At 49.4% G+C, this 18,974-nt stretch overlaps 5 protein-coding genes and 3 non-coding genes across 8 annotated transcripts; 1 reads left to right on the top strand and 7 right to left on the bottom strand.

Annotated features, from left to right (window-relative positions):
* Positions 1-666: 666 nt before the first annotated feature.
* On the bottom strand, positions 667-1,987 carry AKAW2_51929A (uncharacterized protein; the record flags this gene model as incomplete). The annotated part of the gene is made up of 5 exons (XM_041691913.1): positions 667-1,087; positions 1,156-1,532; positions 1,592-1,659; positions 1,713-1,749; positions 1,799-1,987. The coding sequence occupies 5 exons, from the start codon at positions 1,985-1,987 to the stop codon at positions 667-669; spliced, it is 1,092 nt and encodes a 363-aa protein (XP_041545350.1).
* Positions 1,988-7,534: 5,547 nt separating this feature from the next.
* MUS18 (UV-endonuclease UVE-1) lies at positions 7,535-9,714 on the bottom strand (the record flags this gene model as incomplete). The annotated part of the gene is made up of 2 exons (XM_041691914.1): positions 7,535-9,073; positions 9,121-9,714. 2 exons carry the CDS (start codon positions 9,712-9,714, stop codon positions 7,535-7,537), a joined length of 2,133 nt encoding a protein of 710 aa, XP_041545351.1.
* Positions 9,715-10,413: 699 nt separating this feature from the next.
* AKAW2_51931A (uncharacterized protein) lies at positions 10,414-11,344 on the bottom strand (the record flags this gene model as incomplete). Its single annotated transcript, XM_041691915.1, has 2 exons — positions 10,414-10,801; positions 10,902-11,344. The coding sequence occupies 2 exons, from the start codon at positions 11,342-11,344 to the stop codon at positions 10,414-10,416; spliced, it is 831 nt and encodes a 276-aa protein (XP_041545352.1).
* An 806-nt stretch (positions 11,345-12,150) lies between these two features.
* Positions 12,151-12,224, bottom strand: AKAW2_t50025A. The gene has a single exon. It is a non-coding gene; the product is annotated as a tRNA-Ile (tRNA).
* A 1,301-nt stretch (positions 12,225-13,525) lies between these two features.
* On the bottom strand, positions 13,526-13,599 carry AKAW2_t50026A. The gene has a single exon. It is a non-coding gene; the product is annotated as a tRNA-Ile (tRNA).
* Positions 13,600-14,303: 704 nt separating this feature from the next.
* Positions 14,304-14,377, top strand: AKAW2_t50027S. Its single transcript has one exon. It is a non-coding gene; the product is annotated as a tRNA-Ile (tRNA).
* Positions 14,378-15,050: 673 nt separating this feature from the next.
* Positions 15,051-15,794, bottom strand: AKAW2_51932A (uncharacterized protein; the record flags this gene model as incomplete). Its single annotated transcript, XM_041691916.1, has 3 exons — positions 15,051-15,403; positions 15,480-15,692; positions 15,782-15,794. 3 exons carry the CDS (start codon positions 15,792-15,794, stop codon positions 15,051-15,053), a joined length of 579 nt encoding a protein of 192 aa, XP_041545353.1.
* A 491-nt stretch (positions 15,795-16,285) lies between these two features.
* lcp5 (small subunit rRNA maturation protein LCP5) lies at positions 16,286-17,452 on the bottom strand (the record flags this gene model as incomplete). Its single annotated transcript, XM_041691917.1, has 1 exon — positions 16,286-17,452. The coding sequence occupies one exon, from the start codon at positions 17,450-17,452 to the stop codon at positions 16,286-16,288; it is 1,167 nt and encodes a 388-aa protein (XP_041545354.1).
* Between the last annotated feature and the right edge of the window lie 1,522 nt (positions 17,453-18,974).

The following is an 18,974-nucleotide window of genomic DNA, read 5'->3' on the forward strand; positions in this document are numbered from 1 at the left end:
AGGTTGTTCTATCACAATATACTTACCAGGGTAGAAAGCCTCATGCAAGGAAATTAGTATCTTATAGATATTAAAAAAGTATAAAACTATTATTAACAATCTTATGACTCTTATACTAATTACTACAATATATTATTTCGATGGCCTTAATCCTGATAATTAGATTATTCTACCACAATAACCCTGAAAATGATTAAATAAACTGATTAAAGCAGCAACTACTGATCTGGGATGCTCGGTGGCCACCAAGATATATCTTGTATCGTATGTTTTTGCTTTTGCTTTTATATATGTTTTGGCGGGTTTCACTTCTTTTAATAGGGAAGATACAACAGATAACATCACTAAGAAAGCATCTGCCCTAGTAGACACATGAAACGATCCAACCAGCTCGGCTCGAATTACTAGTCAGTATATCCCTGATTCAAGTATCTGCAGTCAAGGTAAGATTTTACCTTTCTACTATAATTACAACCTGCAACACAACATTGTGCCTTTGTGGAGATTATCTTTATTATCTCCCCAGTAGGGAGGGAGGGGTATATACCTTGAGGTAAGTAAGTCTATGTATGTACAAGCTCGAAAATAACCCCACCCATATGCTAAATAAAACATTCCAGAATATAAAGATGCCCATGAACACCCGCAACATAACACCACAAAAACTCATCGACGATGCTCTTCCTCCATTTGAAAATCCTTCTGCACCTTGATAGACATTAAATCGTACCCCATAGCTTCTTCTTCATCGCTGATCCTTCCCTTGCCTGCACCGTCCATTTCGATATGTACTGACGTTGTCGTTAACACGGCTTCATCTTCTCGTGCCTGTCTCCGATCGTCGCCGTGTATCTTGCTCATGATATCGGGTGCGAAGCGGACACCTTTCGTGGTGGTTCGGTTTGGCATGCTCCGGCGGTTGATGATTGTTCGGAAAAGGGGTTGAAGGACGGGGAGGCAGGCACAGACGATGCCGATGGATGGTTCAACACTGGACCAGATGAAAACGTTGCCCAGGTTCCAGGTCACGTCAACGTCGTTGATGAAGGTGAAGTAGTAGATACGGATGGCGCTAGCGACACAGACACTGTTGTTGGTTATTTATTAGTTGGGGTTGATTGGAGGGAGGGCAGGGGTGTGTTTTAGTCGACTTACAAGCCACCGAGAAGGAAGATGCTTAGAATTTGGATCTTCTGTCCCACTCGTAACTTCAGGCGCCAGACTAGCGGAATTGGAACGAGAAGGATGAGAAGGTCGCCCACCATGTTGGCGACGGCATGAGCAATGTAGAACGGGTAAATATCATATCGGACGTAACCGCCGAGGGGGTTTTCGTATTGTGTCCAGAAATATGAGACTGGTTGGCAAGAGCATAGAAAGGCGACTGAGCAGCCTATCCAGTAGGCGATGGACAGGGCGATGCAAGCCCACATGGTCCACTGCATACCAAAGAGTCGGCGATATGAGAGTATGATGGAGACTTTGATGAGGGGAACAGTGAGGATATAAAGGAGCACGTTGGCGTATAGTATCTGAAGCATTGATGTGAGCTCGATATATACCAAGAGAAGGCTATCAAGGGGTATCTTACATGCACCATGTTGATTATCTCATCTAAAGTGACAACCCAAACATGTTTCCCAAGGCCATAATGTCCTCCTAAGAGCAATGTCAGCATAGTATATTGTCAAGTAGGGTGGGCTACTACGAACCTGCTATTGCACAAGCCATGTTGGCTGTACCTGATAACTGTAGTATAATTAGAACAACAGTTCTCAAACGAAGAAGTACAACATACCAGTGCTCCTATTATCAGCCAGTCATCAAGTCCTATGTTGGCCTGCTGGACCTTTATCCGGGAAAATAACCGAAAGCCAATGGTCACAAAGGCCAGGGCATACATGCAGACGACGACGGCATCGTTTCTCCCCGTGCTGTCCTCCTCGAGATTGAGGCCCTTGGGCGGCTCACCAAAGGGACTGGACATATCTGTGGCTTTACAGAAAATTGGGTACACTCAGGGGCATCGTGGGAGAAACAATTCCTATAATAGACGACGAACTGGCTCCGGGGCCCATCGGGTTTTTCATCTATCCATGATTTAGGGGCCAGGAGCGGGCAGTTAATGAAAAATGTGAACAGCCAATGCGAGGATCATGGCTGTACACCCTAACGCTGGCTAGTGATGTAATCCAACCATGACTCTGGGGGCTGGTTTCCATCCTTCCATCAGCACGGCGTGGATTCTAGAATTCAGCACGGCTACAGTGACTAGCTAGCGTCGCAAACAGGATCACCGGGTTTCTCCCGGCCACGCTTGAGGGCAAGTGGGGGCGCATTGGCGGCCATCTCCACCCGGCCTGTCAGACCTTGAGTGCCTTGCAATCGAGGCGCAATTTGGTTTAATCAAGCTAATTTCTTGAACCGCGCTAGGTCGTTGTCGGATATTAGCTGTTTCGATGGACTGCGCCCCGACCATCGGGGGTTCGCATGATGGAGAAACGGGGACAAGGTTCAGTCCTTATGGTGCAGATGCGAGGCTATCAAGTTGTCTCATGCATCAGTGAAGCCAACGGAAGCAAATCGATCTGAGCGTCAGCATTCGAGGATTTCATCTTGGCCCCAACCGTGCAGGGTTTATCAGCGAAGCTCCATCGTCCGCACGTGGCCTAAGCGGTGGCCTGATATTATGGTTCTTTTTCACTGCGGCCGCTGGCAATTAGGCAGCTAAGGAGAAGTTTTAATAAGCATAATAAAAGAAAATCAAGGTAGCAGGGGTCACTCACCGCGGAGGAACTCCCTAACTGGTCGTGGCAGTTTGTACTTTGTAGTCCGGACCTGGACCAGTTGCCAGAAAAGTGGGAACGGCGTCTAGCCCCTATTTGGAAGGGTTTGCGGGAGTGCCAGATATTGCGACTGGAATTCATTGGACAACTGTACCAGAGACCTCCAAGCAGAAAGAAGTGCCGACGCGTCCGTCGATCCAGGGCCGGAGATGGGAGACGCTTTGGTCATGGAGCGATTGTGATTGATTGAGGAGCAGCTTCTCCCGGGACTCGGGATCTACCTAAACAGGCGATCGGAAGATTCGGGGACATCGTGGATCACGGTCGCTCAGATCTTTCCAACGCCTGAGTGCCTGGTATATGGCATTCATAAAGCTTGGAGATGCAAAGGAGACTTCTGAGATGAAATTGCCTTTGTTGTCCTCCTTTTCGAGTTGCGACCGAGTCCACGTGGCTTCCACGTGATTGCAGCTCTCGAAGCCAATCAGGAAGTCGCAATGCCTCGTGTCGAGTTGTCATACCCTACTTATATTCTATCTATTCTATCATCTTGCTACTTGACACGATCGTGAAACAGTGCACGGTCATGCCATCTGAGAATACTCTAGAAGCTTTAAAGTAGCTTTAAGCTTTACAGCTAGTTGGGTATGGATGAGCTTCATGTTCCCACCTGCTATATCTCGAGTCAGTGTAGGGTATGTATCCCAGCCCTGCAATTTCCGCCCAGTGGATCCCACACTTGGTGTTTCCCTCTTCCTGATACCACAGTGGAAGTCACGCGGGTTAAATGTCGGCTCGTCACACTTCTTTACGCTGCCAAAGACCTCTGGGTCTCGAATGGCTGGCTTCCACCAGACACTTCCATGAGGCCACTGAGCATCAATACGTCACAATCCTCTCCTGGATATGGAATGCAGCATGTAATTTCTACTCATGCTAAGAGAACCTCATCAGCAGCTGGCTCAATAGCCTATAATCCCTCAGTCTGCACAGCCATCTCCGATGCGCCTGTCTGCCACCCACACAAGACTAGCATACAGATATCGTTTGTTCCCTGCTTCCCCACGTTTTGCATATGCAAGATCTTGGGGTCGACATCGACCTGCATGGTTGCTAGGACATCAGCATTGTGTTTCAAACTTTTTTCAACTTCTCTTCCAACCTAGTATGCCCTTTCCGCTCTTTGTGTGCTGTTATGCGGTTCATCTCCGCATCAGAGCGAACGTGTTGGTGCTTCAACTTTTGTAGGGTTGGCAGGCAAAGAGGGATTTGATTGGCCAATAAGTATAGGCTAACTCATTCTATCATTCTTTCTAGAAGTCCATTCGACCAGTACTAGAGACATATAGTCCAGAGACTAGTTACTATCCGACGATCGACAAGAACACACGACCACACAAGTTGTACTCTAGTATAGCAGCGGGGTTTCAGGAGCTAACATTAGGTGCAACTCACTGCCGTTGATGGAAGGAGCCTCATCCTAGGACATAACACCATTATCCCATTGCTCTGCTGGAAGATGCACAACACTTGGCCCCCACCAATCACTCTATTCCTTTGGACGAGGGTAAGCGGGCATATGCGACCGGGCAAGCCGAATTTCTGGACTGGGGAACTCTCAAAAGTATCCACACTGCTACACGGAATGGCCTCCCGGTATTAGAAACTGCTTTGGTGTGCTTTGCCTCCTCGCAATAGCTCTACAATCAGGAAACCGGCTCATGAACTTTTGCACGCTGCATGTCCTGACCTTGCCTGCACGGTTCTCTCCACCGCCACCATCTATCTGTATGGTCGAGCTCATGCTGTGTCTTTCTTAATAGTAATTGGTCAAGCAAAAGGCTCCATCGTCATCTGTATCTGCTTTCGTCATAGGCTACCGGAAAGCTGCGCCTTTCGTCTAATGGAGCTTTTACCATATATGGTAGTGCTGGAGCCGTCAGACTTTGCGAGCCCCTCCGACCTGCATATGAAAAATCTTCTTCTCTGAGCAGCTAGACGATCACACCACTAAGATGGCCGCTTGGCTTGGATTGAACCTACAGAGACAGATCGAAAAACGAAGCCGGACTGGCCGTTAGTCACCTTCGCCACTAGCTAACGAGCTTTGAATCTCCCTAGCAACTGAAGAGGTCACTGGTCCCCTGGGGCACTGCTTACCCGATTGGGGCCAATTTGTTTCAATTTGGGGCGAAAAGGTGGCGCGATAGACTGCTGGCGGCGTGGCTAAGCGCGAGATACCGAACTAGGAAGTTAGGGCTGACAGATCCCCCCGCGGCCCCCACACGTTCTTCGCACTCGTCCCTCGATTTCACCTTCTTCCTAGCTTTTCCACGTGGCCCCCATGGTCGAGCTCGCGCTTTTTACCCTGACCTGCCTTATCAGGGCCTAACATTGTTGAAGAACCTCGGCTGTACATGGTATCAAGCACATGTGTCAGACCTGCCTGCAGACGGAGCGAGTACGCCATGTGCTTGAGGCTGAAATCAGTCGCACCATAAAAAAGCCTAATATGCCTGAGAGCCTATGTATGCACCGCTGCTTACTACTCAGATTACTATACGAAATGCCCAGATGATTGGATTGGAACAAAACCAGGTCTGCCTTATCATTGACCTGATTCCTGATGATACTACTAGCCTTTTGCTAGCATCAAATGGTGTGATCGTAACTAACTTCTAGCCGTTTCGTGTTCGCTTTGTCGTGAGTTTTATATTATTAGTTCCGTCAGCCTCGAGCAACCTAGGGAATTGGTCACGAGAGAATATGTTGTAGGAGTTACGAAGAGCCCATCTGATTCTCAGCTGCTCTTCTTTAGGTAGTGGACCCTGTTCCCTCTCTCCGGGTCTTTCCCCATCAGTTCCCCATGAATTCTCAAGGTAGTTATCTGGCATGTTATTGGAATATCGCTACATACATCTTCTATTTAGTACCAAACGGAATCTTACGGAACTCGGCTGGGTATTGGTCAAGTTTTGATACGTTGACATCTCCTGCTGCTGATGGTAAATTATTCTGGACTCACTGAAAGGGAAACGAAGGGGGGATGTTGTAAGTGAGAAGAGCCCATAATGGTTCAAATCGACCCATACAGTAATCTTCACGTTTCCTTTGGATGTCTATATATGTTTATATTCAACGGTCTAGTTGAACCTGCTACTATTGTTCTTTACGCTGAGGTATCTCACTGTCTGGAACGCTATCATGGTCTAGAAAAGACATTAAATTCTATAGATAGAATTTACAACGCGCAAAGCAACATATAACCTACATACAGGTCACATAGGTAATTCGGCGAAATGCACAGATATCTTACTACTTCTGCAACAGAACAGTCATTTTACTGCATACCACTACTAGTATCCTATCTCCATTCCCTACGGCATAATCATCTTAAAGCAACCATTGAGGTCTGGATCCATCTTTTCCAGCATCCACATTCATAAGCTAGAATCAGAACTGTGATGTCAAACACCAATCTATGTACATTTAATACTTCTTTTTCGTCTTGTACATGGGTGATCAGATCAGCTGATCTCGATGTATAATCGCATAGGCCCGTATCATACGTCTTTCCTAACGAAAACAGGCCTCGCGAAGTATGCTCGGATGGTTGGTTCTCTTTCGGACCAAGTCGAGTATTTCGGTTCTGAGGTAAGAATTTTTATTTTTGAGCCGCAGCAGCTCGCTGGTGGCTACTAGTAATAGACTTGATGGCTAGGTACTAATGCAACCGCTTCTACCAGTATGGTGTGATTACAGCTGCACCCATTGACTAGTAGTATCATGATAGCAATAGGTAGTGCAATGCGCCGAAGACAGTAGTGGGAATATACTATATATTCATTCCACTCCGGACTTCAAGCGGTCCCTAGACGACTCGTTGTTGGCTCCCAATTGGAACATCAGTGAGGCAAAGAAAGAACATCTAGGCACAAAGCTAGTTCATAAATTCTTTGGCAACCCACAGAATCGAACACTTAAGACTGCTCGACAAGCACCGAGTTGATTCTGAGCTGTCAGTAACCACTAGCCCCTATGTAGCACTAAAACCCGGCAGCTTACATCAACCAGGTCCCATAGCTCAGTTGGTTAGAGCGTGACGCTAATAACGTCAAAGTCGAGGGTTCGAGCCCCTCTGGGACCATCTCTTTTTGCTTTTTCTCCTTTTATCTCGGTACTCAGTGTATGGATTGTTTAACCCTAAATACGCCATACATACATGGTGCTAGGAAAGAAAGAGTGTTGGATTTTTGTTGTTTTGTGGCTGGGTATGGAAGACATTGTCTGTTTGGGTACTAGTGCCCCCCTGTTTAGCCAGGGTCATGGTCCGTAATGATGACCTTCATATGCATTTGCGAGGAACATTATATCATATTTCCCTTCAACTCAGCTATTATATATATTCAGCTCGCGTTATGTTACGCATGCATGTAGTAAGCACTTTCAGCCAACATGCTGTGTTAACAACCCCATCTATCTACATACCCAAACGTGTACAAGTAGTCTATGGACAGAGACATTATATAGGATAACGTGTTGACAGCTGTCAAACCCGATCAATCATGCAGGAAATCGTCGCATGAAAGGCCCAAAACAGGGTCTACCCGATGCAGTCAGAGTTCTCTGCTATTGCATGCGTTGGCTCAGAAGGTAGAGCTGGAATAAGAAGGCAAGTCGCCAACGAGCATTGACCAAGGTGCCCGCGGCAATGTGTAGTTATAGCCAAGAGCTGGTACCTTCTTTAATCAGACAGAATCTACATCTTCGGTGTAGTCCACCTTCTTTGCTCGTCGGCTTCGACGAACACCACTGCTCTGGGATCGCTTGAGAGTCGGTCTCTCCGGAGGTTCGGATGCTTCTCCATCTGAAGCTGACGGAGTGGGCTCCGGAGAAGCTTTCCGTTTCCTGGAGACCTGCTTCTTCGCATTGGTTGTCCTCTTCTTCGGAACCGGAGTAGCTGGAACGCTTCCATTCGGCTCATCTTCCTGTTGTACAGAATCGCCATTCTCGACTGCTACTTTCTTCGTGGAAGGAGTGCGGCGAGGACTTTGCATAGCTTTGGTGCGAACAATCTTTTTTGGTCGAAGCCATTCCTCCATGCCAGGCGGCCAGTAGACCCGCCCTTCTGGACCACCCATGCCCACTTCTTCTTCCGGGACAGTCCGAGGGGGTGGAACAAGTCCCTCCAGATCGACAAAGCTTCCGTTCTTCTTGGTTTTTCTCGGCGGCTTATGTGGCCTGTTTTCGTCATTACGAACGTGAGGTATAATATCATTGACACGTTCGTGACCCGGCAGCTTGAATGTCCGCATCAGTTCGAAAACAGCCTGCTCCTTATCCTTAGCCTCAATCATCAGATCCATGGTAGGATCGCAGGGCGGAAGAGTGGAAACTCGGGGGCTATGTTTTCGACGCTGGCGGTTCGTAATTGCAGACGGCTCTGGCTCGGAATAGTGCATCTTCTGCGTGATGCCCTTCCGGGTCCATGTCGCCTTGATTCGATCAAATAAGGACATGATGTCTAGCGTGCCTTCGCGAAGCTGGCTCGAATCAAAGATGATGTTGTGGTGGTGGAAGTCGAGTACAAGAGGTATGTTCAGTTCTTCACAGATGGGAAGTAGGTCGTGAACCGACCAGCTGACATCGTCGTTCTCCAAGACAAGCCGATTTTTGATATCCTGCGATAGGCCTTTATAATTCTCTCTGAACCGGTCAAGGGTGGCTTCTTTGTCGCCGAAGACGCCGCCCATATGGAGTATCATGACAGCATCCCTATCTTGTTGAGATGGCAGTTTAAGCAACTGGAGCATCTCCGAGTGATACTCTAAATCTCGGATAGAGCTTTCCACCACTTCATCCTTGGGAGAACCAAGTTGCGTGAATTGGCCGGGGTGCACGCTCACACGATGGCCGAGCTCGGCAACAACGCGACCAGCTTCTGCCAATACTTCAGAGGCAAAAGGTGCCAGCTTGTAGCCGTACTCCTTGTGGCTCGCAAATGGAAACATCTCGCTGCTCAATCGCATGAACTTGATTCCGTAGCGATCATTCCAGCGCAGCATTTTGACAAGATCGCGAGCATTTGTGAGGCCTAAAGCCTCAACATATGCCTGACCGCGCGCGACATCAGCAGGCTGATCCCGATCAGGACGGTTCTTGGTCGGATGAGCGGGCTGCGTAGGATCCGAGAGGGGATGTCTGTTTTCCAAGATTGAGGCAATGCGGCAGGTCCGGGAGCAGAAAACGGGAGGGGTCGAGTATCGTAGATACGTATTCAGACATGCCTGTACAGCATAAGAATTGGTTTGAGAGAATGATGTTGCAAACTTACATAGCCTAGTCTTCCCTTCCAAGGGAGGGGTAAGTAGCTGCTATTGACCGGAGGGGCCCGTGTGAGAGCGTCCTGAAGCTCCTCTGCCTCAACTGGGACGTCTTCGTCTGACTCTGGATCCATGGGTGAACCTTTTCCTAGTTCATTGGCACCCAGAGTACCCTTAAGATCGGCATCTTGTACCTCATTATCGGGGCTACCGACTACCCCATTTTGCATGACTTCATCAGTTGCCATTGTGGCCAGGGTGTCGCTGGAGGCAGCGCGTGAAACTGCTGGAAGTAACCTTGGGGAGACGAAGGTTTGAGCAGATGCCGTCACGGGCCTAGACGATCGACAGGGATGTGTGATAGCACGACTGGATATATGTCTGCGACACACAGTAGCTAAAGAAGGACAGGGGATGTGGATTGGCGCAGCAAAATTGAGTTGGGTTGCCACTGCGAGCTTAGAGATCATTTGCATGAAAATTGGGTGGCGAACCTGGCCGAGCTGGGAGCCAGAATTCGGGGGGCCATGGTAGTAGCCGGCATATTGGACTGGAAGGAGAGCGTGATGGAACCTCTGCCTGGGCAGCAAGGTCCACAAAGACATCCAGTAGAAGGTTTCAGGCTTGCACTATCAGGGAACAATGCGAAAGCTAGACACAGTGATCACGATGCATCATCCTCCTGAGTGCAGGGTAGGAAGGGATGTTCGTATGGACAGATGAAGGCGTCGAGATGATGCAAGAGGAAGAGCGAGAGCCCCGATGGCCAAACGCGATCGGCGCTAGTCCCGCTTCGGCGCTGGTTCCTGCAGTCGCGCGCTCTTAAACGGGTTAGTCTCGGTCTCAACCACTCTTAGTCAGGATCTTGTTCTGCCTGTGCCTTGAGGCCGTCAACTGAGTCAGGGACTGGGTCGGTGAGAGTCATTTGACAGGTGGAGAAATGCAGAATTTCACTCAAAGATACATGTAGAATCACACATGTTTTCAAAGAGTTAATATATATGGTACAAGTGAAACGGCTATTACAATTATTGTCAAGTGCAAGAGATTCAGTACCCGCAGCTATAACCAATTGCTGTGTAGTATTTTCAAACAAATGAAGCAAAACAGTATGTACTTTGCAATATTGAACCATCCCATGCAGGAAACCAAAAAAACCATGGTATCTTTTTAGTCGAGTCATTTCATTAATCATCACTTTCCCAGCGACTGCCACATTGGGGGAGGTCATCACACCCCTCTGTGTCATTCCTGGTATGTCTGCACATACCACGTACCTCCTAGCACCCCTTGCATCTTACCCCTTAATAATTTCCCGTATATGCTGAATTTCCATAGCCGTAAGTCCCGGTCTGCCCCGCAGTTGCAGTACCGTTATTCACATTGCTTCTCCATGGCATATATCCACCACTGGCGGTGGTAGCGCCGACATTGGTACCATTCAAGCCACCTTCCTTCTCTGCTGCCGTTGTGCCGTTCGCACCAAGCTCCACATCCCTGGGCAATGGATGCGAAGGCAGCATATCATCGGCACTAGCAGTATCGGGGTTGTTCTTGTTTCTCCTCCAGAAGGCGAAGCCCCGGGTAGTGCCGGAGGTGTAGCCATTTGCGGGGGAGGGGCCAAAGCGCTTCTCGCGCTTGTGGTATCGAGCGTAGAGGACTTGAAGGAGAATTGAAATCAAGAAGAAGACGCTGCGCGCGATATCATTAGCATCACATCAAGTTTTACATCGATTATCCCCTGACATTGGCCAAGGGAGTAGGGATCGGGTAGGTGGAGGAAGGAACTTACATCCCAATAATCGAAACCGCAAAGGTAGCTTTCTCCAATTCGCAGGCATAGCCATAACTTGTCCCCGACGGTGAGTCATCGCTGCTATTACCAGACCCAAGAGGGGTGGTCACGCGACCAGAGCAGCTTTGCGTGCCATGACGGGTCATGATAGCAATGGCGATCATGGCACCGATGAAGCAGACATCGAGGACAATGGCGAGGAAGGCGAAGAAGGCGACGCCGCCGAGGCAGCAAGTGAAAAGGATACCGAGGATGCCATAGAGGGTCGCAGCGCCGGATAGACCCTCGACGGCTTTCATCCAACGCGGGATATCCTGATCATGTCGAGAAAGGACGGCAAGGAAGTAGGAAAAGATGCCGAGAATGACAGCTGCGGCGAGAAACTGGAGAACACGGATGGAGAGGTTGGAAGCGCGCAAGAGAACGCCGCCGAAGCCCATATTGGGGCAGTTTAATCCAATAGGCTTGGTATATAAAAGCGAGTTAATTCGTATAGTAGGAGTTGGGACCCAGGATGTATAGGGTTTGGTGTAGGCGGATTAGGCAGATGGATTCACTGGGGTTTTACACCAGAAGATTGGTGAGAAACTGTAAGGCTTAGGGCAGGGTCTCCCGTGATATAAAAGCGGAGGGAGACGAGACAGAGTTTGTTGGAGCGAAGGCAGCAAAATAGCCATGCAGGCGTCGCAGCCAGCCGATCAGTGGATAGGGACGGCCATTTCCTGGATGCTTTCCAGGGCTGTGGATGGCCGGTCCACGGATGACGACAACGGGATTGTCGGCCACCATTGGTCATAATTGGACAGTCCGAGCGGGGCAGCAGTGCAGCACCAGCCACACTAAAAGCCAGACCCTGACCGGCGTGATGTCAGTTTATTGGCGTGTGATTGGCGTAACCCACCTGTCTAAGCCCTGTTGGAAAACGTCCACGATTTAGCACCGCCATCATCCCTGTCCGGCTGCTCTGGGAAATCACATGTGCTGGTCCACCTGCTCGGCTTAATTTAGGCAACACGCCGGATTTGGCAGGTCCTTGTCGGATGATCCTAATTTCTTCCATGTCTGCTCAAGCGGGTGTCCCCTGGCTGCCTCCAAGCATAAACATGGACCGAAGGGCATAAAAAAAGCATATGACATGATAGACATCGAACACGCAAGCACCTGTGCGGAGCGGAGATTAAGATAGTCCGAATATAAAACACAAGAACACACCGCAAATGTGCGGCTGGTAAAAAGCAAAAAGAGATGGTCCCAGAGGGGCTCGAACCCTCGACTTTGACGTTATTAGCGTCACGCTCTAACCAACTGAGCTATGGGACCAGTTGTTGTATCTTGCAGAAATTTCGTGCTCTATGAACCAAAAGTTTAAACATTTAAGAAAATCCGTAGTAGTTGCTGGATAGTTACGAGTGCAGGGACAGTGGTGATTTGCTTCGACAGAGCATGGAGTGTTCACTCTTCTTTGTGAGCGATACCTCTGTAGGACAAGCAAAATAAGAAGTTCATCGGCAACTCCGTCGGCCTAAACCTGCACATGCTGACGTCTATGGCCATTGGGTGGGGTAGATGACGATGATACTTTTGGGTGAGATGGGACACATTTAAGGTCTATGTATGGGTGGTTCTCGGATTTTGTCCGAAGAAATCCATTATTCCATGGGTTGTCTAGCAGTTTCTAGCTCTGTTGTACGTAGCATTGTACTTTTCCGCCTCCCAAGATAAGGACGGATATCCAAGGGCGGATATCCAAGGGCGGATATCCATAGCTTTGGCCCGAGCTGATAGGTATGATGTCTATAGTATACCTCTACCCCTGCAATTCTGTTTGATCATATACCCCGCTATGTCACTATCCAAGGGCTGGACGCCGCATAGTATCTGTCCCCTGTCCACCGTGACCGAGGACTAGCTAGCTGAGCATGAGATTTCCGACATGCCTAACATACTTTCAAGATAACCATGGCGACAACCTGAGTCACTACGAACTGCTATTTCACCTGGTCTACCATTAGTTTTCGGGGTTAACCCGGGAATTGTATAGCTCCTTCGCTTGGTTAGGATGAACCAACGAATTTGTGTGCCTTCTAAGTACGTATGTTCAAGTTTGCGTGTCGCCTGAGGTGGCTCGAAAGATTGCTCTTCGATCTCCTTTCTTGGTCTCATTACACTACAATGGATTGATATCTTACTCATTCACATTGTCACATCGTGTAAAATTTGATTTCAGATGATCATCTTTCATTCGGAAGCAGTGTTGGGTGATCCTATGAGGAGTGTAATGACTGGGTGCTTTGCTAACTGACGTATCAACCTGGCCATACTAGAGTCGCTGTGCTCCATCCGTATATATTCCCACATGGTAACTGCCGTCCGCATTCGTGCTCTTTATATGATATTTGAGGGCTTGAACTATCTTGAACATTGGCCATGAACTTCGATTCATAGTATCAACCGTGGGTGCCAAGCGTAGACAAAATGAAACTCGGTTGTGTTGAAACACAACATCTTTGTTTAACAACGCCATGCATCCCACTCCAATTCAATGCAACCATACAAAAAGAATTGCACTGCGACCAGTTACCCAAACCAAGCTGCAATGTGCATTGAAAGATGCAAAAAGATGGTCCCAGAGGGGCTCGAACCCTCGACTTTGACGTTATTAGCGTCACGCTCTAACCAACTGAGCTATGGGACCCAGTTGATATATACCCGCTCGATGTTAAGGAACATAAACCAAACTTAAGGTTTGCGGCCTGTGCACAAGCTGTCTACTCAATTGGTTTTAGCGATATAGGACATTGTGCAATTATACGGCTGTCTATTACCTTGCAAATGAGGGGCATTTATGGCCATAGGAAAACAGATACCAAACGGGATATCAGAGATGTTGCATCACGCCTTATGTCATGGGCCTACCTACGTATATGCTTGGTGCCTTTCACCCTGTATATTGTGCGGCTTTATATATGGGTGGCTACAGGCTACGTAGAAAATTCGAAGTTGGCTATTATCATTTGACTTGTTCTGAGGCCTAGACTTTCTTGGTCTATCCGGGCTGATAAACCTAAGTAGGCAACCATCTTGATCAATTCTGTCCAGTCGGTCAGCATGGACAATCGGATAATATTTCCGTCAGCGGAGACCGTTTAGCAGAAGACTAGCGTCATCACACAGTCAAAGCTAACGTCAGGGCAACGGACTTTGAGAGCTTAGCCATGATTACTATGTCCCTCTCATATTCGATCATTTAGGGGTATTCGAAATAGGAAGTGAGTGGATAGCTCAATATCCAACATGCCTCCTATCATCCTAGCCAGAACATACATTTGCTCCACTCTTTCAGATGTAAAACTCTGCACGGCTCATGTAGTCCCACATCAGCCGACGACACAACAACCGGGTCCCATAGCTCAGTTGGTTAGAGCGTGACGCTAATAACGTCAAAGTCGAGGGTTCGAGCCCCTCTGGGACCATCTTTTTGCCCTCCGTCGGCTCTATCGCTACGACGGGTAAGTAGAGTGAGCTGGTGACCGAAGGTGCGATTGATTCCTTTTTTATTCAATTGCGCCCGAATTGGTTGAACTTGAGTCACAGCATTTTGCAGCATCCGAGGTGTTATTTGGACCAATGCTCAACATGTGTATTGGATATTTGAGTAGATAGTGTTTTATTATATGTATGCCCACGGGAAACAAGTACACCCCAGTAGTTAGAGAGAATATATATGTGGCTACATTACAGTCTTGGTTTCATTATATCATAATTCCGGTACTAGGCTAGAGAGTCTTTGTCGTGCTTCTCTGGGTACAGCAGTACTGCCAATGGTACCGAGTCAGCTATAACTGCTGAATCTGTTTAGTAGATCGAGTTCAAGACAGTCACATTGATAGCGAAGAAAGAACACTTCCGTCGAATGGAGCCCTGGTTATCTAGCTCTAAAGACCTTCCACAGGAGATATAGACGCACGAAGCTGGATTACTTCATTGATAGCAGTGATATAATTGCCTCCAGAAGCGTGTCCCTTGTGAAATGAAAATCCCGTGGAAGCCAATATTAGTTAGCTGTATGTCACATATCCTCATATATCCGGGTATATACACCACCATTTCATACAACCCTACCGACCACCTCACACATATATCATCTCATTTCTTCCCATTACCAACCAACCGCCTCTCCTCCAACCACAACACCGGCCAGAACAGCACCACCCCAAACACACAAAACACCGTCGCCAGCAACTGCCAAATAGTAACCAGCAAGCCCCCTCCCCACGGCGCCACAAACTTGACAAACTCCGACGTCTGGTAAAAGTCCTCCTGCTGCTTGATGTAGTACCGTTTGCCGGACCCTGTCCGTGGCGTGCGGTTATCTTCGCTGTCCGTAGTGAGATCTAAGACTGTGGTCAGATGTACATGGGCGTGATGAAAGGGAATGGCCCAGATGGAGAAAAGCTGGGACATTTGGAGGTAGAGCTTTTGGTTGGGTTTGTCGTATGCTATGTTGGATTCGAATCGTAAGCTACCCGTTAATAAGAGAGGTTGAAGGATGATAAAAAATATATGAATACCCACCTACGGAATGCACCTCCAGCTCAATTCGCGGCGACATGATCTTGTACCATTGGTAAATCCTCTCGATGAACCAGCGACTCCCGGGATAGGGCCAGACGCGACAGAAGGGGTGGATGAAGGCTGCGCTGGGAGTGAAGTATTTCTGAATGGTTCGTTGTTGGTCATCTGGAGGAGCTTGCGTGAGGTGGTGGATTATAGGTGTGATTTCAGATGCTGTGATATTTGTCTAGATTAGTTTCACGGGGTGATGGTGGTGAGGTGGTACAGGTACGGCGCCATGTGGATGGGAGATACGGACGCACCTGGGTCTTCCATTTTGTGACTGTTCTTGGCGGAGATGGTTCGGAGGAATGGGTTGATGGAATTGATAGAATTGATAGACAATTGTCATGAAACATTTACAGTAGATAAATGCACATGAAGGGAATTGGAGGGGAAAAGCTGGGAATAGTTATTTAGCTGAGTTGGGATGATGTCATGGATGCGGGCGTCGCAAAGGCCGGATGCGACGGGTTGGTTTCAAGATCGGCCAACCAGCGAGATGTGCCTGGTGCCTGTTGGTAAGGTTTTGCTCCTACAATAGATAAATAATTGCATCACTGCGAAAAGATATGATAGTGAAATTAACTTTTCTGGTATCGAAAATCACTCTGGCTATCAAAGCATCCAGTGCAGACGGGCTACTTTATGCTCAGTGATCAGCCCAGGTGGCTCACGTCCAAACAATCCAGTGTGTATAGAGCGCTTAGAAGAAAGGAATATAAATGATGCATCGTAAAAGTGAGAAAAGTATGTATACAAGTCGATCACCGCTTCCAGCTGTCCACCTTCTTGCGCCGCTTCTCGAAGATCTGTCCCACTCCCATCCCATCGTCGCGCTGTCCATCTTCATTCTTGCGCTTCCGACTCCGATCCAGCGCTGAGCCACTTCCCTGGGATCTCCGGGTGAGCTTCGTGATCCGGTCTGCTCCCTCAGTAAGACCACGCCATTCCTCCCCACCAAAGGTGCCCCGCGGGCCCTCGGCACGCAGACGTTTGGCCCGATCCTTCTTGCTCTCCTTCGCCAGACGCACGAAGTTGGTTTCTTCGTATCTCGTCCGCTCAGCCTCACGCTCGCGATCCTTCTTAGACTTCGTCTGTCGTCCACCGCGTACGATCGTACTTCCGATACTGGGCTCGGCCATAGGTGCGGATGACATCTCGGCGCTAACGAACTCATCGATGACATTGGACCGGCGTTGCGGGCGCTCCCTGCGCTCCCGGGTTTCGGTAGTCGGTAGGGCTGTGGGCATAATGCGAGGTGGTCGGTAGATGCCGTCGCTTGTAGCTCTCGCGGCCGCCTTATCCTGCTTGGCTTCAGGCTCGACCTTCTTGGAGAAGGCAGATACGTTAGGCCGGAATGCCATCTCATCTATATCCTCCTCCTCATCCTCATCCTCCTCGTCCTCCTCACTGTCTCCCTCGCTGTCGCTGCTACCTTCGTCGGAGCCAGACTCCTCGTCGCGAGCGGACTTCTTAGCCTTCTTGCTCTTCTTGGGGGCTGTGGCTCCGCGCTCAGCCCGCTCCGCATCCTCAGCGGCCTTGATAACCTTGTCGACCTGGTATTTCAGCCGTCCTTCCAAAGGTCGGACACCGCGATCCAGATAGACACGTAGTTCAACGAGTTTCTTCACAATATCGTCCGGGAGCGAGTCGTTCTTTTCGGCGTCCTTGTCGGCGGATGACTTGAGACCCCTCAGCTGGAATATTACCAAGAATACGAGGTTCTGCATGTAGGAGAGGAGGAGATCGGACTTGGTGTCAAGTAGCGAGATGCCATCTTGCGGCGGTTCAATCGACACATCTGAGGGCGCATCCCGCTTGGTCTTTGGGAGCGATAATCCGGTGCTGTTGAGACACGTGGTGAGAGTCTCAAGAAGGGCTGAGATATTCTGCGAGCCAGAAGGCTCGGACTGGGATACGGCCGCCGCCATTGTGTGCTGTGCTGTCTCTGACTGTCTGTTGAGTTGTCCGTCGCCGAGATCGAGAGGGAAATTTTTAGGTACCGCTTATCGGCACGTGTCGATAGGCATCAGCTTAGTCAGACATACGAAGTTCACGTGCGCCCAAGTGCGCGAGCTGGCCTCAATGCATCCGGGCAAGGCGTTCTTCTCTCAGCGAAGAGCCCGGTTTCGGTTCAATTCCTCGTTAAGAATTCCTGGTCTCCATCTCAAGTAGGTGGTTACTACCCGGACCACCCCCAACCCATGCGAGCTTGAATATCGCTTGTGGCGTGGAAACTGTAGCCTGTATGTATGCCACTTGAAGCTTGGGTCCAGCCGAACCCCAGGGACATCCGCCAGCGACCGACAAGAACTAACTAATACCGCGCTGGAATAGAGATACCCACCATGTGGTTCAACAAACGATCCTCGCCCATCGCCGCCCTCCTCCTCACTGCCCCTTCATTATCCGCCGCTTTCTATCTTCCCGGAGTTGCGCCTACGTCCTACGATGAAGGTCAATCGGTACCACTTTATGTCAACCATCTTACGCCCGGCCTAGCGCAGCAGGATGAACAGCTCCATTCCGTCTTCTCCTATGACTACTATCACCCGGCCTTCCATTTCTGTGCTCCCCCAGAAGGTCCCAAGGATGTTCGAGAGTCGCTGGGAAGCATCCTATTTGGAGACCGCATCCAGACGTCGCCGTTCGAGCTGCACATGGGCAAGAACGAGACCTGCAAGGCTGTCTGCGGCCCGGCCTCGTTTGATGCCCGCAGCGCCAAGTTCGTCAACCGCCGGATCCAACAAGGATACAACATCAACTGGCTAGTAGATGGGCTTCCTGGGGCGCAGATTAACATGGAGGCTGTGACGCAGACCAAATTTTACAGCCCCGGGTTCGCTCTGGGATCGATCAACGACGAGGGACAGCCGGTTTTGAACAACCACTTCGAAATCCTCATCGAGTATCACCGTGTCGGCTATGGAAACCAGGACAAGTACCGTGTTGTTGGCGTGCTCGTGCAGCCGGAGTCCCGGCGCAACTCCATGGTCTCGGAGGATGGTACCGCCCAGTGCGATGGCGATGGTGTCGGCATCACCTTGAACGAGGAGGGCGAGACTGCGGTCACATGGACTTACAGTGTGTACTGGCGTGAGTCGCCCACCGCATGGGCCACTCGTTGGGACAAATACCTTCATGTCTACGACCCGAAGATTCATTGGTTCTCCTTGATCAACTCGGCTGTGTTCGTGGTCTTCCTGGTCGCGATGGTGAGCATGATCTTGGTTAGGGCTCTAAAGAAGGACATTGCCCGGTACAACCGTCTGGACATGATCAACCTAGACGACTTCGACAGCACGTCCGCGGCGGTGGAAGACGGTATTCAGGAGGATTCCGGATGGAAGTTGGTCCACGGAGACGTGTTCCGGTGCCCCAAGTCCCCGCTGCTTCTGAGTGTGCTTGTCGGTAATGGAGCTCAGCTGTTCATGATGACGGGCGTGACTGTTG

Source organism: Aspergillus luchuensis, chromosome 5 (assembly GCF_016861625.1).
Source record: "Aspergillus luchuensis IFO 4308 DNA, chromosome 5, nearly complete sequence".
NCBI lineage: Eukaryota > Fungi > Ascomycota > Eurotiomycetes > Eurotiales > Aspergillaceae > Aspergillus > Aspergillus luchuensis.